A 19,663-nucleotide genomic window follows, 5' to 3' on the forward strand; every position below is an offset into this window, starting at 1 on the left:
AACGAGAGATATATGCACATCAATTTAAAAAGTTGTACTTATTATTTGTTTAAAAGAATGATTTAGTAATAATTAAAAGAAACATTTTATAATATTTTTTATCGCGAGGCCAATGAAAAAATGGGTTAATAGGCAATTGAATAAACACGTGGATATATAATTCATCTTAAAATTGTATGTACAGAAAGGTCTACGTACTTCCTTCCGTAGCACGGTAATTGGCATTATCCTTAGGTCTGCGCGTTTTGAGCGGTTTTCTCAAATAAAGTTACTTCTCCGTTTATCTCGCATGGTAGTTTTCTTGTAGCGGCGCCAAGCGTGGTACGTTTCCTCCTCGTTTCCGTTTCCCCACGAGCAAAACCACTCGTTGCTCCGTTTCCTTCGCGTTATTAGGGTTCGTTCCTGAATTCAAGGCGATTTTTCGATATTCACCGGCGAGAGTACCGATGACCTCACTAACAGTCAGCCATCTTCGTCGCTTTAAGCACTGGGCAATTATCGAATCATTCGTGTACGGCGTGTGGTTATATTTTTATAAAAATAGAAAGAGAGTATTCAGAAATACGTGTATATTATAATAAATTCTTAAATGTTAAGTCCACATAATGTGAATACGTGATCAGAAGTATAGGGGTTGGAGAAAAAATAAATGGAACATCTAAATGTGTGCACTTTTTGTAAATATACAGAGTGGTTCACAGAATTTGATGACTTGAAACTCATGATATAAAATTAGGAAAAGTGTGTGAAACAATAGTGGGATGGTTTCAAGATGAATAAATGCAAAATCCAGAAAAAGAAAACAATTTCAAGGTTACTTATACATAAGACTTTGTAGATTGTACTGATTCTGTTAAATGACACACCCGTTATAACTTCCTGAAAATGAAAAAAGTGTTGGGGACTAAATAATATTTAGTAAAATACTTACGATGGAAATTTTGACAGAAACGTATTAAGCTACTCAAAGGAAAAAGCTATAACTACTTTAATTATTAATTAATTAATTTTATTTTTAAATTAATTGATTTCAATTTATAGCTATTTAAACTATGAAAGATATATTATTATTAATGACGAAAAAATCCTGGTGTTCAGCTGAAGAACCTTTTTTTATACAATTATTTAAACATGTATCAGTAATGATAACATTATCATTAAATATATTATATACTTTTCTATGAACATAACAATGGCTTCTTTTAATGATCATTTTCGATACTTAATTTTGTTTTCGTTAAGTATAAATTAATATTAAAAAAGTGGTGTAACGATCGATTTAGTCATAAGAATACACAGATGATAATTGTCTCCATTTGCTCTATATATCGATGCTCATAAGACAAATTAGAATTTCTCCGTCCTTAAAACACGTAGTTTGTAATTTCGACTTGAAACTTCATCGGTACGGATAATGAAGTTGCCTTGAAGAGCGCGTTTATATAATTGCAAGACAAGGTTTACCCATAAAAGGAGACAAGGGCGTAGTTACTCAGTAATTTTTATAACTTCGACGTCAGGACAGGTGACAGGTACTATTCGAAGAGTATGTCTTCTAGTTTTCGTTGAAAATCGTAGTAAAGTATTTACACTCTCGCATTTTCCAATAAGTCATCTTTGTCATCAATATTACGCATTGATCAATGTTAATTAACAATGAAATATATATAAAAATTTCGAAAAAGCTACTATCCGGCGAGTAAAATATTTCCATTATAAATATATTCATTTTAAGACAGTTTATTTCGATGAAGACCTTCTGAATTGTAATATTCTACAATTGAGACAACAGTTCTTCTAAACAAAATATTTAAAAATGAGGCTAAAATGAGTCATTGAGGTTCTAAATACAAAACTGTATCTTATAACATTAAATAACAATATCTACAGAAGTAATTAAATTTTTGTTCAGTAAAATATAGAACTGCCGCCGTTACAAATATGTGAAGTTAGTAGCGAATGTGTTACCCAAGGTTTACGGACACATTAATTTGAAGCTGTATTTTCTAAATATTATTTGTTACATATTTACGTCGATTTTGATTACCAAAATTACAAAAATCTTGGGATAAAATTCCTAGTGGACACGGCTCTCTCCCAAAAGCCAGAAATGAATGTCACAAAAATCTGTACACTAATTCTAGTTTTATACCTCTAAATTTCAAGACCTAAACAATGGAACATCAATTCTTACTGTACAATAAATATTCATAAAGCTAAAGTTCACACATTGTTAATCGGCAATTTTACGCAGAAGCTATCCTATGTCACCGAGTATTATTCCATAATTAAATATGTAAGTGAAATAATCTGAATAAGCTTCAATAAACTTTATTTATACATTATGAACTGAAATGAAACTTTGGACATATCTTTTATATAACCACCGATGGCTCACGCTAAGATATCACATTAGACGGTGTGTAACCATTGATAGCTCATATTTTTGTCACATTAAACGGCATGTATCATCAAATATGTGGTCATTAAACTTGTCTGGTAATTAGACAAAATTGGCATACAGTTGAAAATTAATTCACTTATTGATAATTTCAATATTTTCCACAATTTCAAGAATTTAGTCGCCAGATGAGGAAGAGTGTGAATTACAGCGCCGGTACGAACGTGTTAAATACTTTTGTGGGCCAGCGTATATAAGTGACGCAACGGTCAACGTGTTAAGGCGCACCTAAATGAATAAATACGAATAAACAGTAAGGGAACAAAAAGCGAGTCAGGGAGGATGGTTAAAGAGCAAAGAAAAAAGACGAATGACTTGAAAACGGAGGAAGATAGGGTGAACAGCATCCAAATGAAAGAGACGGAGAAGAGGATAGCGCAACGATAACGTGGATAAGGCGTCGAATGCCGCGGTGAAAGACAAAAGGGGTGGAAAATGTATTCATCGCGCGGGGGCGTTATGGGGGCAGTTATCACCAGGTGATAACTCTTATTGCTGCAATAAAGTCGCACTGGCAGCCTCGAGGGGCTGCAACTGCTCCCCAAAGGCTGTTCTTGTTGCCACTCGGCTACGCACACATCTCCACCCTTCGCTGGCGCTCTTCGCGCTGCACCCCGCCGGCACAAAAGCACGTATGCCTCGAACGTGGCTGCACACTGGGACGCGTGCTTAGATTGTTGCACCGTAAATATCTTGTTTCGTTTCACCTGAGGCTTCGGAGAAACGCCTACGCAACCTGTGCGCGTTAATTGCGTGGCAAGATTGCGGGATGTGTGCAGTAATGATCGTCTTACGTCATTGACAGCGAAATCAGTTGTATTTAGTGATTGAAAAGGTACAAATTTGCTGTTTGAAACTGTCATTTATCGGTTATAATCGGGACAGTTATGGAACCGAAATAGAATTATTATTAGGTATATTGATTATCAGTGAACAGCAATATCGGTTGTATAATATATTAGTTGTGTGACTGTTAGTTCTTGGTTCTGTATTTTGATTCTGCATTTCTTTCAGAATCTTGCTTTTAATTTATTCTTATCTTCTGGTAAATACGTGTAAGAATTATTGTTGCTTTTTGGAAAGGCATACTAATTTTTGCTCAGTGGTGAATGATATTTATAAAATATGAAAATATATATTTTTTTTTTAGACATTTGAATTTTAACGACGAGTGTAGATTTTCGTGATTCTCTGCACGTGTATTGTGGTGACTAATGATGACAATTGAAAATATCGCTTGCCCGTATTATCTCAAACAAGGTAGATTTCAATTGTCCGAATCATAAACTTCACTGACAATGAGTTATAATTTCTAATATGATATGTAGTTGTGCCGCAACAATGCATGAACAGTAATAATATCATGCGAATTTAGTGCAACTCATTTCGAAATGCTTGCCTTCATATGAGATAGTACACCACTATCGGCTCACAAATTCCATTACAACAGCCAGAAACATGTCCCTGGTGGGCTTCCAACGCACAGATTTATAACAGTCGGAAGAACATTTTATAAACGTAAAATATATTGAAGTATTTGAATGAAAATTTTGAACGAAAAGAAATCTAAACGAAAAATTTTTAAAATCATCACCATTTTCTTTGCGTACGATATTTTCTATTGGCAATTACGGATGGTAAAGGATTAGAAACAAATCAAATTAATCAAAGGTAAAAATACTGAATCTGTTTTGTTGCCAAATTTTGACTGAACAATTAAATTGTCCGAAATGTTCACACATCATTATATTGTGTTAATTACATTATTTCTATTAGAAGATAGTTGATTAATTTTAATTACATTATTTATCAACTAAAAGACAATTATTGAGTAGATAGAAAGAGTAACATCCTAAATTTATATAATTTTCACATTAGATTTCACGGAGAAAGGGGAAATTTCAAGAATTATAAGAAAAAGTTCAACATTATAAAAATTAACCACAAGTTAACTATATATAATAACTATTAAAATTACTACAGGTTTTCAGTTATTTAGATATTTTCTCTAGACAGAAGAAATCAAAGAAAGGCTAAAAAAATGTTATATTTGCAGTTAGAGAAAATGGTCTAAACGTAGATTCAGTAGAAAAACACGGTAAATGAGAAGATGACAATAAATGTGCTAGTAGTAACGAAACCATAGGGCCGTAACAAAGATAAGTAGACATCCCACCTCGCACTGTAAAGAAGTTAAGAGAATTTTTATTAGCATGTGCAGGAACGAATCATTTTTTCCCCATGTAGTATAATTCGAAACACCCTTCTTTACTATCCTTTTTACGAGATCCCCTACTTACTAAAATATAGTGATGAAACATTTCAATTCTATATTCATTTAATGTATTCAAAATGCTTCTCAAAATTCATTTTAAGAAGCATCGTGAAACGTATGACGTAAATTTAATGAAAATAGACGATTTACGTTTTCGACGACAGTTTTTTACCATCATCATAGAACAGATGTGGTTGACTGAATTTCAAAACTCATCCTATAAAAAGTTTTAATTTCTGCAAAATACAAAGATTGCATTCGTTACCACAAACGTTAACGATTTAAATGTTATTATTGTTACGACTTAACGCGAAACGTAATTTCAGGAATAATTGCCCGTTTATATCGCCAGCCGTTATTACCACTTTTAACCTCGCTTAATTTCTACTTTCCTAACAAAAACATTCCGTGAACTTTTATCGCATAATTACACGTCTGGGCAAAACAATCGCACATATGTAATATTACGATATCAAATCATTTTTAAATATTAAAAGAACTCTGACAATGTTATGTACTCGTTTATTATATTTTGAAGAAAAGTTGAGTGTACTTTTCCAAACAGAAAAACTTCTATGCTTGTTAATGGTAAAGAGGAGAATAATATTGAAGAACTTTTCCAGTTTATTCCTTCAGTTGATCAACAATCTTTCAAAGGCATTATTGAAGATAAAAAGATCGAAGACCTAGGTCCCCTTGAAGAAGAACAATGCTTTAACTTTTTTTATCTCAAATAGTGTTTTTTAATCATATATTCTTAAACGCACAGTTACGCCGAACTTCAAGAATTCTATTAATCCAAAACAAATTCTTTTAAATTGGAAAAATGATAACCTTCTACATTTTTAATGTTAGTCAGATCTTTCCATGTTTTTTTACTTAGATTACCCGTTTTGATGAGAAATTAGGTACAGAACCATTAATCTGGCATCTCATTCACTTTTTATTCATTATTTTATGTCAACAATGTTTTCAAATTATATGTTTTTGTAAACATCTAACAGATACTTCTAGATGTATAACTCATCATTTCTTACTTTATCTGCACATAAACCTTTGAATACAAAAAAACTTTTCAATTTAACCTTTCAAGATTGTAAACTATATACCTAAGTATACAAAATTTTTGAATATAAGAAAAAATCGGTATTTAAACTTCCTAATTTGTGTTTTCAATATATTTTATATATTATATGTATATTCCATACACTCCTGAATAGGAAAAGAAATCATTAACCTGATTCGTCAAAAATTTCATACAGTACGTACGTAAGTCCCTAAATACAAGAAAAAATCTTTTATCTGAACTTTCTAAGTTTCATATAATTATTCCCAGAATGTTAAACTGGACAACAATTTTACATTATGCATGAAGAAATCTCTAAATGCACGAAAAAATCAGTATCTGAACTTTCTGAAACTTCACATAATAATTCCCAGAATTTTAAACGCTGCTGTATCCCTCCCATATTTGATACACTATACTACACAATTTCAACCACACATCCGCCAACAGTACAAATACACGTACGCGCGAGATGTACCCACACAGCGCACTAAAGTTTCACGGCAGCCGGAATAATTTCGCGTCTGATTTCGCAAACGTATCAGTCCATATCGGGGTTTCCGATGGGGTAGCAGGCTCGCGACCAGAGATTGCACTCAAATCGACCTATAGTTCGAAGCTATCGCGGTGATGTACCCATCAGGACCCAGAGCTCCGCGACAGCAGGGAGCAGTCGTTACGTTGAAGAAATTGCGGCCTAACGGGGTCTAAGAGTATTGTGAAATCCAACGATAATCCATCACAGAGAGGAACAAACCCGTCAGGCTGGGTAACAGTTCCGCGATTCTCACGATGACGTCGCCGTCGTCGCCGTCGTCGACGACGACGATGCTTCTCTCACCCTGCCGTCTCTTGTCTGTGTTCCTCGAGCTGCTCTCGTGCCTCTTTATCCGCCTGCTAGGCGCGCGATGAGCAGCTATAAAATGATACACGCTTTGTTGTGAAACGTTAATTAAAACGCGGGGATATTAATTAAAACCTGCATTTTGCGTGCACATGTTACTCAGGTGTCCTTGGCTTAGCGGGCACTATTTTGTTGAAAAATCATGGATATGTTACGTGCTAGTTGTTAACTGAAATGTACGCAATGAACAAGGATATGTCAGCAGGTACAGCTAAGTATGTTCAGTGTTTAGAAGTATTTGTTAAGAAAATTGAAAATGTTTTTGAGGGGAATGTTGTAGGCAGATGTCTGGCAATGTGAATGCCGCATTAGCTACCAGCAGTTAATCTGTTTCTCAACTCTAAAACTACCAGACGGGTCAAAACGATCCGTTCCTGATGTCTTCATTTTGCAATTATTAAAAAGATAACAGATATTTTTTTTGAGAAATTATTAAAGAAATTAATTTAGCAATACGCAAACTGAATTGTAGATTAATTAAAGTTTTTAGATAGATACACTCTTAGAGTTTCTATAGAGAAATTTCAAAAAGTCAATTTAACTGTTCGGTAGTTTTAGTATTACGGACTAATTATAATCAGTGCTTGACTAGCAAAGAAAAATGTTTAATTTTTTATTCCGTGATTATTGAAATAGTGAGGGAATGTTTGGGAAAATTATTAAATAAACTTATTTATTAATATGTACATTGCAATAAGAATTAATCGAGATCTCGACAAATACAATACATTCAAGCAATGTCCAAAAGAAATGAAAAATAAGCGAACGAATCTCGATTCGGCAAACAAGAAAATGAAAGGAAAACCGAAAAAAGTATATTCAAGCGAAAAGAAGAGGATATCGAGCGTAAAGTGAAGAACCCGAGGATCAACACGGAGAGAGAAGTAAGGCGAGCAAGAGGAGCCAAGGCAAAGTCCCTCAGGACGCAGTCTGCCCTCTGATTACTGCATTCAACACAATCTCCGCCATTGTCTCTGCCGCACCGAGTGCTGGAGACCATATTAATATTACGTACCGGGCCAGAAGATGTCCATTTCATGCTAAATAATCCAAGACTGCTATTCCTTCCCTGGGATACATGGTGCGGCAAGGCTTGCAGCCTCCCAGGACTCATAAGTTCTCTGGTCTGTACTCATTGCCCTTGTTGGGTCGAAGGTAAATACATTGAACAATGAAATATTATTAGAAAATTTCTTAGAAAACAAGCATGAATCCAAGAAATGTACAAGTCAATTTTTCAGGATTATGGAATGTAATTGAAGGTTTTGTTAAGAAGAAATTACGAGTTCCAGAAATTCACAGATATCAAGTTCTTGGTATTATTTCTCTTGTTTACAAAGTTCATACTTGAAAGAGATGAATATGGCATTGACCAAGATTCAATTTTGAGAAAAATTAGTCTCCTTTGTCCTTGGAAAATTAAAATTCCCAAAGAAATCTGTTCTAATGAACAAAAATTTATTTATTATTCATTTCAGTAAGTGTAATGATAATTTTGGACATTTTAACATTGGTCTAGTAAATGTAATATTACATAAAAAGTATTGTAATTTACTTAAATTTTCTGGCAAATAGATGTAAGAAACATTAATTTTCTTAAAATCTATTAAATTTTAATAGATAAACCAATTAACATTTGATAAACATTCCATATTTTCTCTTCTAACACTGTAATCTCGAAAGGTATATATAAACTGATAAAACTGACTGTATGCGGTGAACAATAAGTAACATCGATGTACCTCGGAACTGAAAGAATAAGAACTAACAGTAAAATAACAATAATCATTCTCAGTATTGTTTGTTACACGGACTATAATCCCAGAAATATTCCATAAGATAAAAACAATGAAACAGGACAGTTGAACGCGCAGAATTGCAATCACATGCATGATAAATCACGTCTTCTGATTGTGATTGATATCGCAGCTGAAACTCGATTATTGAAATCCTTCGCGTTACGGTCGGTCCAATTAATCGATTTCTCCTTTGTGCTTTTTTTCCGTAGCAAGGCTCACTAAATCACAGCCGTATCATGACGGTGATTTACGTCATTCATTATGTCCGTACTAACATAACGCGAAGGCAGTATATCTTAGCAGTGACCCGCTGTAACTGGTCGCAATTGATAGCCGTGCAGATCTTGATAGTGACAAGGGAAATCTGCGCGATCTATCGGCATTCTACTTAGCTGTTATCCTCGTTTGTAATTAAATCCTTTCCCTGATAAAACCGTACGCCTGAATACTAATTATCAAGCTGAATGTCATTTACTTAGGACAGGCAAGCCGATTATCTTCCTATTACTCGCGATATTAGCAAAACGCGTACTGCACACCCTTCCCACGGAACGGTATATAGCAGGCCCGCAGCAAACAGTGATCGTAAGGATCATTAACGATAATCATTCATCGTTTAATCGATAAGACGAAGTTATACTAAACGCTAATTGCCTCATGAAATACTATGTTCTTGGGAAGAAGGTGACATATATGTTTGTGTTATCAACGTCGGGCATTATTCGAATAAATCTTTGTTTGTAATAACAATAACGAACATATATTGTCAATTTTTATTCGGTTATTTGTTATTTAAGTTATTCGCGTGGGGAAATTTTATTTGTTGTTCGCTATTCGTCATTTCTTATTTACATTTACAAATTCGACTGATAGCAGGGAAACATCATTTACGTTTCTTATGTTGTTATATGCAGCGTTGCACAAGTTATGCAAAATAATAAATACAGAATTATGAATAAATTTAATTCATTCATTATTCGTGAATGATGAATATATTAAATATCATTTATTCGCAAATAATCAGATTAAATTTATTCGTCATATAATGTAATAACAAAAATAAGAATTTCTATCGGAATATTGAAATACTTCAGCAACCAGCACGTAATACTTCGAAGAATTCGGTGGAAGGGTTTGTCGAGGGTAAAAAAGTAGCGTGTAGCATCAGCAGAAAGATTTCTGGGGAAACATAAACCATTCGGGAAGAAATAAGGCAGACGTACGAGTGGCAACGACCAATCGAAATAATTCGCAATCTTCTCGGGCATATAAAGAGACGTTACTACCGAGATGCTTGTCAAGCAGTGCAGAAAATATTCCTGCGATAGAATTCAACCTCAGTTCAAGCGGAATTTTCAGCGGCTCGTGATCTCAGGAATTTTCAGTCGACTCGAAACTGGCCGAGGTACACACCGACGCAACAGAAAATATGCCGGAAACTTTGAAGGTCGTAAATATTTGGTATATAATATCCGTTGTCGAATTAAACATCGACGGATTAAACAGGGTCAACCGAAAAAAACAAAATTTCCTGTAAGTATACTAGGTGTGCGACGAAAATTAATACTCCCGACAACTGATGTGTTTATTATAAATTATAGTACATCGTTCAGCGGTGAAGAGTTTATTATAAATAAATTCAAGAGTTTATTATAAATGAATTTATTTATAATAAACTCTTCACCGCTGAACGATGTATGCTTTCCAATATTTTCATGGTGACTGTTGGTGAACGTTAAAGACGATGACTAAAAAAATATTAGAAAATGTGTTGAAAGTAAGCAATTTTAATTGGCTGCAGTTGAAAATTTGAATGATTAAAAGCGATGATTATTAAACATTAGATAGTTAGTGAAATGTATTAGTACAAAGAATTTGTTTAATGGGAATATTTTGTTTGGCTTTTTAAAATTGTTTTAAGAATTGTCTTACATTAGAAATTTTGATTAAGTATTTCACTAACGCGATCATTTTAAATCTCAGTTTGAAATTTTAATTTGCGATTATAAATAGTAATTTTTCATCGTTAATTACATATTCCAATGATAACCTTGATTTAGTAGAATTCTCATTACATTTTGTAGTACTCGTTTCGATTTATGTAATTAATGGTCTGCGGACGTTTGTCTAAAATTACATTTCCACGGATTAATTGAGAGAAGCTGAAATTAATTAAAATAATATTTCGTATATTAATAGCTTCAGCGGATTAAGCACAATCTAAAACTATATTAAAAATAGAATTTTCTGTTGCTTATAAATACACAAACTTTTATAGTCTAGTAAATAATTGGCTAGTTAAGTTATTTATAATCCTTATATGTGCAATGATTTAGATCAACTATCATTGAATATTAATAGTTTAGTTATTATTGTAAACTAACCTATAATAATTTGTTTACACAGTCTAAGACCCGTGACTCTTTAAAAAAGAAGACTATCTCTTGTTGCTTAATCCGAGAATAATTTCTTCGTTTTTTGAGTATGTAAACTCAACATAAAATTGACTACAGATATACGTTATTAATACCATAATATATATTCGTGCAATATATTAAAATCGTTAATAATATTATAATTATAATACCAACCGGAAAAAATAATGATTAAAGAAATAGTATTATTTTATTTTATCACGCTGTTCCATTCATAAATACATATGGCGCATATACATAATACTATTAATTTATCAAAGACACAAAATGTATTTTTTAAAAGAGCAAAAAATATAACAAATACATGAAGGGAGTATTTTATCTTAATCAGATTACGTTCGTTAGTCGAACGAATAAAGTATCTAATATTACGAAGTAAAATCAGTCATCTATTTTTTTCAATCATCTAAATAAAAACATTTCTTTCGTCATATTGCTTTTCACGTTTTCGGGTTACACATCAGCATTTTGATATTAAGTATCAATTTCTATGTTGCCATCGCCCCTTACCCCCTCGTGTTTTCAAGTGCGCGGCTTGCTGCCAAAAGTCGCGAACAAGCCAAACGCGAAATTCCTGGTGAAATAGGTGATAACTTGGCAACTACCGGTAACTCGTATATATCAATATTTGCCGTTCGGAGAACATGCCGGTATAAAACCAATGCAGCGGCATAAAATAGAAGGAAACTTTACTTCGCTCTTGTTCCACCGATCACTTGCGAACGCCCGAAGAAGTACGGTTTGAACTTCACAAACGGCATAAAAAAGGCAACAAACGCGAAGCTTGAAATCATGTATTTCATTCTGGCGTAAAAAAACATCGATACTGTTAATCTTCAGTAGCAATTCTGAAACGTGGACGTGGAAAAGAGTTTCTATCTTTCTATATTAATAATTACTGCGTCTTTTATTGATTCGAGTTGCATTTATTTCAAATACCACTGTTGCAAGTGCAATCTCCTGTTTTTCGGTCATTATGAATATATTAATAAAACTCAACGAAAAATGAATAAACTAATTAACAATGAGTATATTAAAAAAAAGATATGAAGTATTCGTTTTCAACCAATTAGAAGCAGTTTGAATGAGCACCGACTGAAATGCACTCCTGTTAAACATCTATGAGCAAACATTTCTATATGGAATGTGCCATCACTTCCAGTTTTTTTATTTTTCTGTTTTCTTAATTTTATTAATCAAATACTGTTATTTATTCTGTACTTCATATTAGCATTTAAGAAATGCTGAATATTTTTACAAATACTTATAAACCTAAAAACTATACATAAACATCATCGAATAGTTTTCCAATCACATGATAAATAACGTTTTATATGCGCTATTATATTGGTTATAAACAACAATATAACTTCATTCTTTTTTATTCAATCCGCATGATTATTTACCAGAAACATGCAATCAGAAGCTAACATTACCTTTGCGTATGATCAAAATCAAAATACGTTTATTCTATCAGTGATGTTCTCCATTCTACCGACACCTAAAAGAATATCATACCACAAAACCTAGATGCATCCTCTATATCTATCGTGGCAGTCAACGTGCTAACGATCTTTCTGAACGACCTTCTCTTGAAAACAAAAGATCGGTTGGCCAGAATCTGGGTGACCTTGGAACCGAAACCGAGTCTTGAAATGAGAACCACTAGAGCCCCGCAGATAAGTCCGGCCTGCTGATCACGGCATCACGCCACCGAGCCATCTAGATACTTTAAAGCTACCCCTGTCGGTGAAAGAGTGGCTGGTAGGGGTTGCCACGGGATCCACGGGCCTGGAGGAAAAGGCGGGCGGGAGGGCGGGGGCAGCTCGACGGTACTAACATTCTCTTTGGTATGGGAGAACGGTAGGGACGAACCAGCCGCGCGCCACAATTCCATAACGACCTCTCCACCCCTTTACATAGATAATGCTCCCCTGACCCCTCAGCCCTCTCCCGGCCCGCGGCACCCTTCGCCGGAGTCGTGGCTCGCCAGCCACCCCGGGAAAGAATTTCCATATGAACCGTCCCGCTGGCGTTCGTTGCTTTTCCCCAGTTGCGTTTCGCAGCACGTGGCATTTGCCTCGTGATGAGCGGAGGAAATAGTTGTCGAACGCATCTCTCGTGGAAAAAGTTCAGAGTGATCGAATGGAGGATGCACATGGTGCATGGTGCGCTTTTTGTTTATGTGACGGAAATACTGGGGTTGGACGAACTAATGGAATGTTTCTTGCATTTGAAATGTTTGTTGTTAACCCCTTAAATCCTTGCTATACAATGACGTGTCGGACAAGTGGGCTTCCAGTTTAGTTTAATATAAAAATCACTGTTACTTTGTTGTACGTAAGTCTAAGTAAACAGTTATTTCCATGTTATCAATGTTTTATCTTGAAAGTACATGTGCAGTTAATAGGAAATTAATTTTTTATCTCGTCAATTGTAAAATTTAAAATCTCTGTTTTTGTAAGTAAAAAGAAATAAGTGATAAAGAGTTCAGTTATAAAGATCGACCTCATTTCTCTAAATTCTTGATAATTCTAATATTAATCGAGAATTAAGAATTATCTTGTACGTAACGACTTATAAATAGTTGTAGCAATAAACTTCTTTAATCTCTAAAGAACATTTATTGTACTTACTATATAAATAAAATTATGAATTTTTTAAACAAATTCTATACGAACATCTCTGCAACCACAGTAATTGTAAAACAAAAAAACAAAACCATTTTGACAGATATAGTAGTTTTTATAAAAAAAAAGCTTTTAATATCAGAAATACTATATACAGAGAAAACATTCGAAGACAAGTAACTAATCATAAAAGAAATGGTAGCTATGCAATCTACATGTAACTTCGGAAACACGATAACAGGATGTCATCATATGTTCTCCGAGGAAGCATCTTGCCAAAAGGATTGGTAATAGGAATGCCGCAAGCTCGCATCCCTCTCTGCACTCTATTGCATACGGTATGATTCGATTCCGTGAAGTGGCAAATAGCAAGACAATTCGGTCGGTTGATTATACAGTACATTTACTTCAGATAATGCCACGTAGTTAAGTATATTTGTGTACTGAATGAACGCCGACGTTTGAACAAATAGCGCGTATGATGCAACGTTGTTGCAGTTATAGTTGCAGCAGGTGCATTCAGCGGCACGCCGTTTGCGAATTCTGCGGAAGGACGCTGTGCGTGGTATCTAGAAACGAAGGGAACGTCATTTTCTCTGTGTAAGTTATGTCTTGTGTAATCGAGTTGACTAACCGAGCGCTGCGGCTTCCGAAGCACTTAATGCAGCAGAATAACGCATCGAATGAAAGCTTAGAAACGTAAAAGCTGTATCAACGTGTTACCAAAATCGATTAACCTATTCATCGGAATATCTCAACGATTGAAAATTCTGTTAACCGAGGAAAATGTGTTGCGACGATTTGTTACAAACTCAGTTTTTTTCTCGATATAATGTAAATCTGACAGTATCCTTAAAATTGATCTTAATAGCTTTCTCTCATTGTAAAGAATTAGAAAATTTTAAATTTTTCGTTTTATTCTTGTCATTATTAAGTTAGTATTGACCACTAAATGCCTAAAGCAGTGTATTTACAAAATGCACAAATATATAAAATACGAGAAACTAAATTAAGATAAATAACATATGTGTTTTGTAGTTAAGAGGTATCACTTTCGTGCGAATTATCATTTTCATTATTTTATAAAAACAAAAACATTCTTCTCACTAAATAAAAAATAAAAATACTAATACTTTCCCAATGCTATTATTTTTGTCGAGTATGACAAACTAGCGACAGTTTATACTCAAAGTCAACAATGATTCATTAAAAATAAATTTAAAAAACTATCGGGACGTATAACAATTACAAATAAATATACGTGTTTGTATTAACAGCCAACAGAAAACCAAACAGAACAGAACGACTTGACACATCTTTAATTACTGGAATATCCGAAAGCTAAAATCAGAACATAGGAAATGTTACTAGCTGTTCCTCGGAGAGCGAAGTTCGTTGGACCAAATCGAATGACAATCTTCTTGCTTCATACACGTTCCTGTGGGACGTGCAGTGGACAAAGCAGGTTAAATCGTCAGTCGAAGCCGATAAAACATTGCGAGAGCCGGCCAACGAGATCGGCTTCTAATCTCTTGCCCAGCGGGAGCGAGTTACTGATAATTGCAGCAGGGAACTCGCGAAACGGACGATAAATCACGGCCGTAGTAAAATATAGGAAACGATCACTGGTATCGAAGGCCTGTAGCCGGCGGCGATAAGGCGGGCAACAAATCAGCCGGGATGCACCTGCCGATCGTGCGAATCGCGTTTTACTCTGGCCTAGCCTAGCTTCGAAAGGCAAACTCTCTGAAAAAAGCGTCGTACCAGTGGGTAAATTCGCGCGGACGACAACGCGTTCATCCTACCCGTCCGATGCCTCCATTCAGGCTACACTGAGGTAAACTTACGGACAGAAAGATAGCACACGTACGCTGTCATGTAGTTCTCACGTACTTTTATAAAACTCTACAATTTTTTCAATAGACTTGTTTTTTTTCTTTTAACTTGTTAACTGTGAAATTTAATTCCAGAAATCTCTGATAATCAAATCTCGCATGAAATCTCGTAATGAAAATAACGAAGTGTATATTCGCCTAACGTCGGCTAAATGCATCTATAATATAAAGAAGAATTACATGTGAATTTGAAATAATAAATAATTTATCGCTGAAAGAAGTACTATCGTTTCGACTTTAAGATGACGCATATACTCGTCGAACGCAGTTAACAGGTTAACATTAACCGTACTACGAACCCTTAAAAGGACCGGTTTTAAAATTCGATTAAAAATTCTGCGTTTTCTTTCGTTCCTTTAACTTTATATCAATGCGCGTATTGTATAATAAATCAATTGTTCAAATTTTGTCTTTCCTTTGGTTTCTGTTTCCACTGGTAATAAGACGAATTTATCATGTAACTTTTGTATCTTTCTTTTGTAGCTATTATTCGCAACAATTTTTTATGTGTGTACGTAGGTTGCTGTAAAAATTTCGGGAATCTTAGAACACAGGAATTTATGTTATTTTCGTAGAAGTTTACTTTTTTAAGGTTACACAGTGCTGACACAGCTGACACAACAAAATTAAAAATTTATCAATGTAGAAGGAGAATATTTTGAAAAACAATAAAACCATTAGTTCAAATTTATTTGTGACTTTTTCAACTCACATATGAAGCTCTACTGTACAAGGAGTTCACGCAATCACTAGTCAGTGTTTTTCCTTAAATGGTAAGTAGAAATATGATAAAAATGAGTGAGAAGGAAGTTTTAGTATTTTCTTATGGGCAATATAATAACGAAAGTAAATTTCTTATGATTGTAATATTTTTAAAGAAAGGAAGGTGGTCTTTCGGTGGTGGACGCATATAAGTTCTGTAACATGAAATTCTTTCAGATGTTGGTAGAATAAGGGACATCACTGTTATGATAGACATATTTCCATTTTGATGACACGTAAAGGTAATGGTAGCTTCCGATAACATTTTTCTTGTAAATGCTGACCATATGGGCAGAATGAGAAAGATTAAAGTTACATTGTTCTTTATAACCAAAGTTATACTGTATGTGAATACATATGTTTTACATACATTAAATTTGTTAATAAAATATCACTTCTGTTCTGATATCATAGATATCATATTTTATAAAATTATTTTAATAGTTATTATCAATTTCAGTTAGTTTAGCCTGAAATATTTGTTGTCATAAAAAGAAGATTATCATTTGCAATGTACTTTTGCAAATTATTTTGAATATTAAAGGTAATACATAGAATCATATATTTTATTAAGTTTGTCGAAATTTTATTCAAATAGTATATGAATGATAATACTTCACACGAAATTTCTCATATTTATATGACAGAGCAGCCGTATCATTAAATTTTTTATATACAGTATAAAATACAGTTCCATTCCATAAATGATTCTTAATATTCTCTGTTCAATTATTACTCAGGATTTTATTTGTTGAATATTTAGGAAATGTTTTTTAAAGAAGACAATGAATGATTCAATTACAAGTAAAAACCCTTTTACTTTTACAGCAAGATACAAATTATCAATGCAACATTTTCTTAAGAAATGCATCGGTTGTTTTGAAATCAAAATATACTTCAAATCTTTGAACAGCAATGTACACCTTTCAAAATATTATAAAATAAATAATAAAAATAATTATAATTAATAAACAAATTTTTTAAATATACCAAATACTTGGTAAATTAAACAGTTAGTTGACAATTATTCATGTAATATATATTACACATTTTTCAGCAATAGGAATAGAATTTTAAATATTTGAGCTTGTTGAAAAAGCGAATTTTCAACGAACTTTTCAAACGAAATTTCTGAAATCAATATTATACTAGAACAGAAAATTTGTTCTCTTAAAAAAAATGAAGTATGTTCTGTAAACTGATGAAATGCAACATACATACAACATGCATGTAATCAATTAAACAAATCAATAATAAACTGTTGAGAGGGGAGTTATCATAAAATGTAGACTATCGCGCAATAATCAATCAAGAGACATTCGCCAGCTAAAATTTCCCTTGTTAACAGGGGACAATTCATATGCCAAGTACGTCGTTGTAATCACATGTTTTAAGCAAATCCAACACGATAGAAATAATGCAATCGGCAGGCTACAATTAAAACTTTTACGACATCATCGATTCGACGATTTTAAAATACTGGTTCTGGCGCACGGTAAAACGTCTCTCATTCTCGATCGGTGAACCGAAAATAATCGCAGCTAAATTAAAACTTCTATTCCAGATATAAAAGAACTTTGATAACTTAATAATTATAATTTCCCTGAAATTATTGATGGAAACTGTATTACTCAACTATTGGACATTTTATTTCGATTAATTTATAACTGAAACATATTTCTAGAGCAAAAAGAATCCCAAATCTGCGAAACACGTTAATTAAAATGATTAAAAGTATATATTTATACTCAGCATTAAAATTTGCGTGTTTTTTTATATATCACAGAAAAATAATTGTTTCGAAAAATAAGGGCGAAGTAAAAATTTTGTTATTAGAGAAATTTATTATAGAATTTCACACAATATTATAGTGCATAGTATAATGCATAGTAACTACCAGGAAAAAATAATATTAAAAAACTTATTCAATATTATATTAAATATCCATTAAGTTTAACGAAAAGAATAAGAATTTCAATTTTATTTGTTTGTGAAATCAACGAAAGTTAACCAAAATTAACTCTACTACATAATCAAATTAAAATTTAACGAAGTTTGAGTGAAAGGTAATTATACTACGATTTTTTATGTACATTCAGATTATCGTAGATTATTTTCCATGCTTACATAAGATTATTCCTTGATGATGAGATTTATTAAGCAAAAAATTAAATGAAATTTTTTTACACTTTCAATATTTCCATGTTATTGTATTATGTACATACATCAATGTAGCGAACATTCACTGGTATTAAATACGAAAAATGTTCATTTCGTCGAACCGAAATTTCATTTGAGTCTACTTTAATGGGATACCTGTTCGTAAAGCCGGAGTCGGATTAATTTTCGTTTCGTAGTCATTTTTGAATGAAGAGATATTACATATTACATTTCTATAACGTGATACGTTATGTAAAGTTACATATGGTGTCGAATATGATTTTTCATTTCTAGATAACGCATTTCAAAACTCATTATAAGATTTTAACAAAAGCATGCCATTTGCAGTATGATTTCACTATTTTATTAAATAATGAAAATGTTTATACGAATTCAAATCTCAGAAATAACGAAAATTTATATTTATTTGATTCGTTAGTAAGAAAAATTTATTTATTTTATTTAAACATTTCAAAGGAGTATAATCATAATAATTATACCAATTATTGTTTCTCGTAATATACCGAAAAATTGATATCACTTGAGTTAAGTTGTTAAGTTAAGATAGGAAAAAGTGCAGAATTTTTCTCAATGTATCAGTAGTTGTCATTATTCGTGTCTTTGAGAAATGAGTTTAGTAATTTTATAATTTTCTGACATATTTAAGAACTTTCTATGGAACAAAAATAAACGTGTAATAATGGTAAGTCGTATAGGATGGTTTTACATAATTATAATAAACAAAGTGTACAAAGTAGGGAAAACATTTTCCTGGAGCATAGAGAACTGTTTTACTCGTTTCGACGAAAATTCAAATTAATGAGATTGGACAGCATAATGAGATGTTATTACCGCTACTACAGTTGCAACAGCAGCGGCAGCATTGTGAATTGTACAAAATTAAACCGTCAGCTCATAATACGCTAAAATCCGATTGCATTGTTAGGAACTCAATTGGTTCAGACACACTCACCAATCTTCAAATTTCGTCCCGGTAACTCGATTCTCATCTAAGTACATTATTCTGGATGACTTACCTGAAACAAAATAAAGAGGAGATCTATTAACGCACTCAATATAAAACTGAAGTATGAATTATTTCATGGAAATTTAGGTAAATCAGGTTTTTGCTTTTATATAATCAAGAAAGCTAAAGGTAATTCCAGAGGAAATGCAGTAAATATGAGGATTACATAAAAAGTTGATTGTTATCTTAATATTATATTATACAACTATATTAAATTTATTAGTTAAACTACTTATAACGTAAAAATGT

At 33.0% G+C, this 19,663-nt stretch overlaps 1 protein-coding gene across 6 annotated transcripts in view; it reads right to left on the minus strand.

Moving 5' to 3' along the window:
- Positions 1-19,663, minus strand: part of LOC116430223 (mind bomb 1) — a 676,416-nt gene that overhangs the window by 238,656 nt on the left and 418,097 nt on the right. Inside the window, exon 10 of one of the 6 annotated variants that reach the window (XM_076372769.1) lies at positions 7,750-7,846. The exons of the other annotated variants lie outside the window; for them this stretch is intronic. Within the exon in view, the coding sequence (XP_076228884.1) occupies positions 7,765-7,846 (82 nt within the window). The 3' untranslated portion in view covers positions 7,750-7,764. Of the gene's footprint in view, positions 1-7,749; positions 7,847-19,663 lie in introns of those variants that run through there. 6 annotated transcript variants of the gene reach the window in all.

Source organism: Nomia melanderi, chromosome 1 (genome assembly GCF_051020985.1).
Source record: "Nomia melanderi isolate GNS246 chromosome 1, iyNomMela1, whole genome shotgun sequence".
NCBI lineage: Eukaryota > Metazoa > Arthropoda > Insecta > Hymenoptera > Halictidae > Nomia > Nomia melanderi.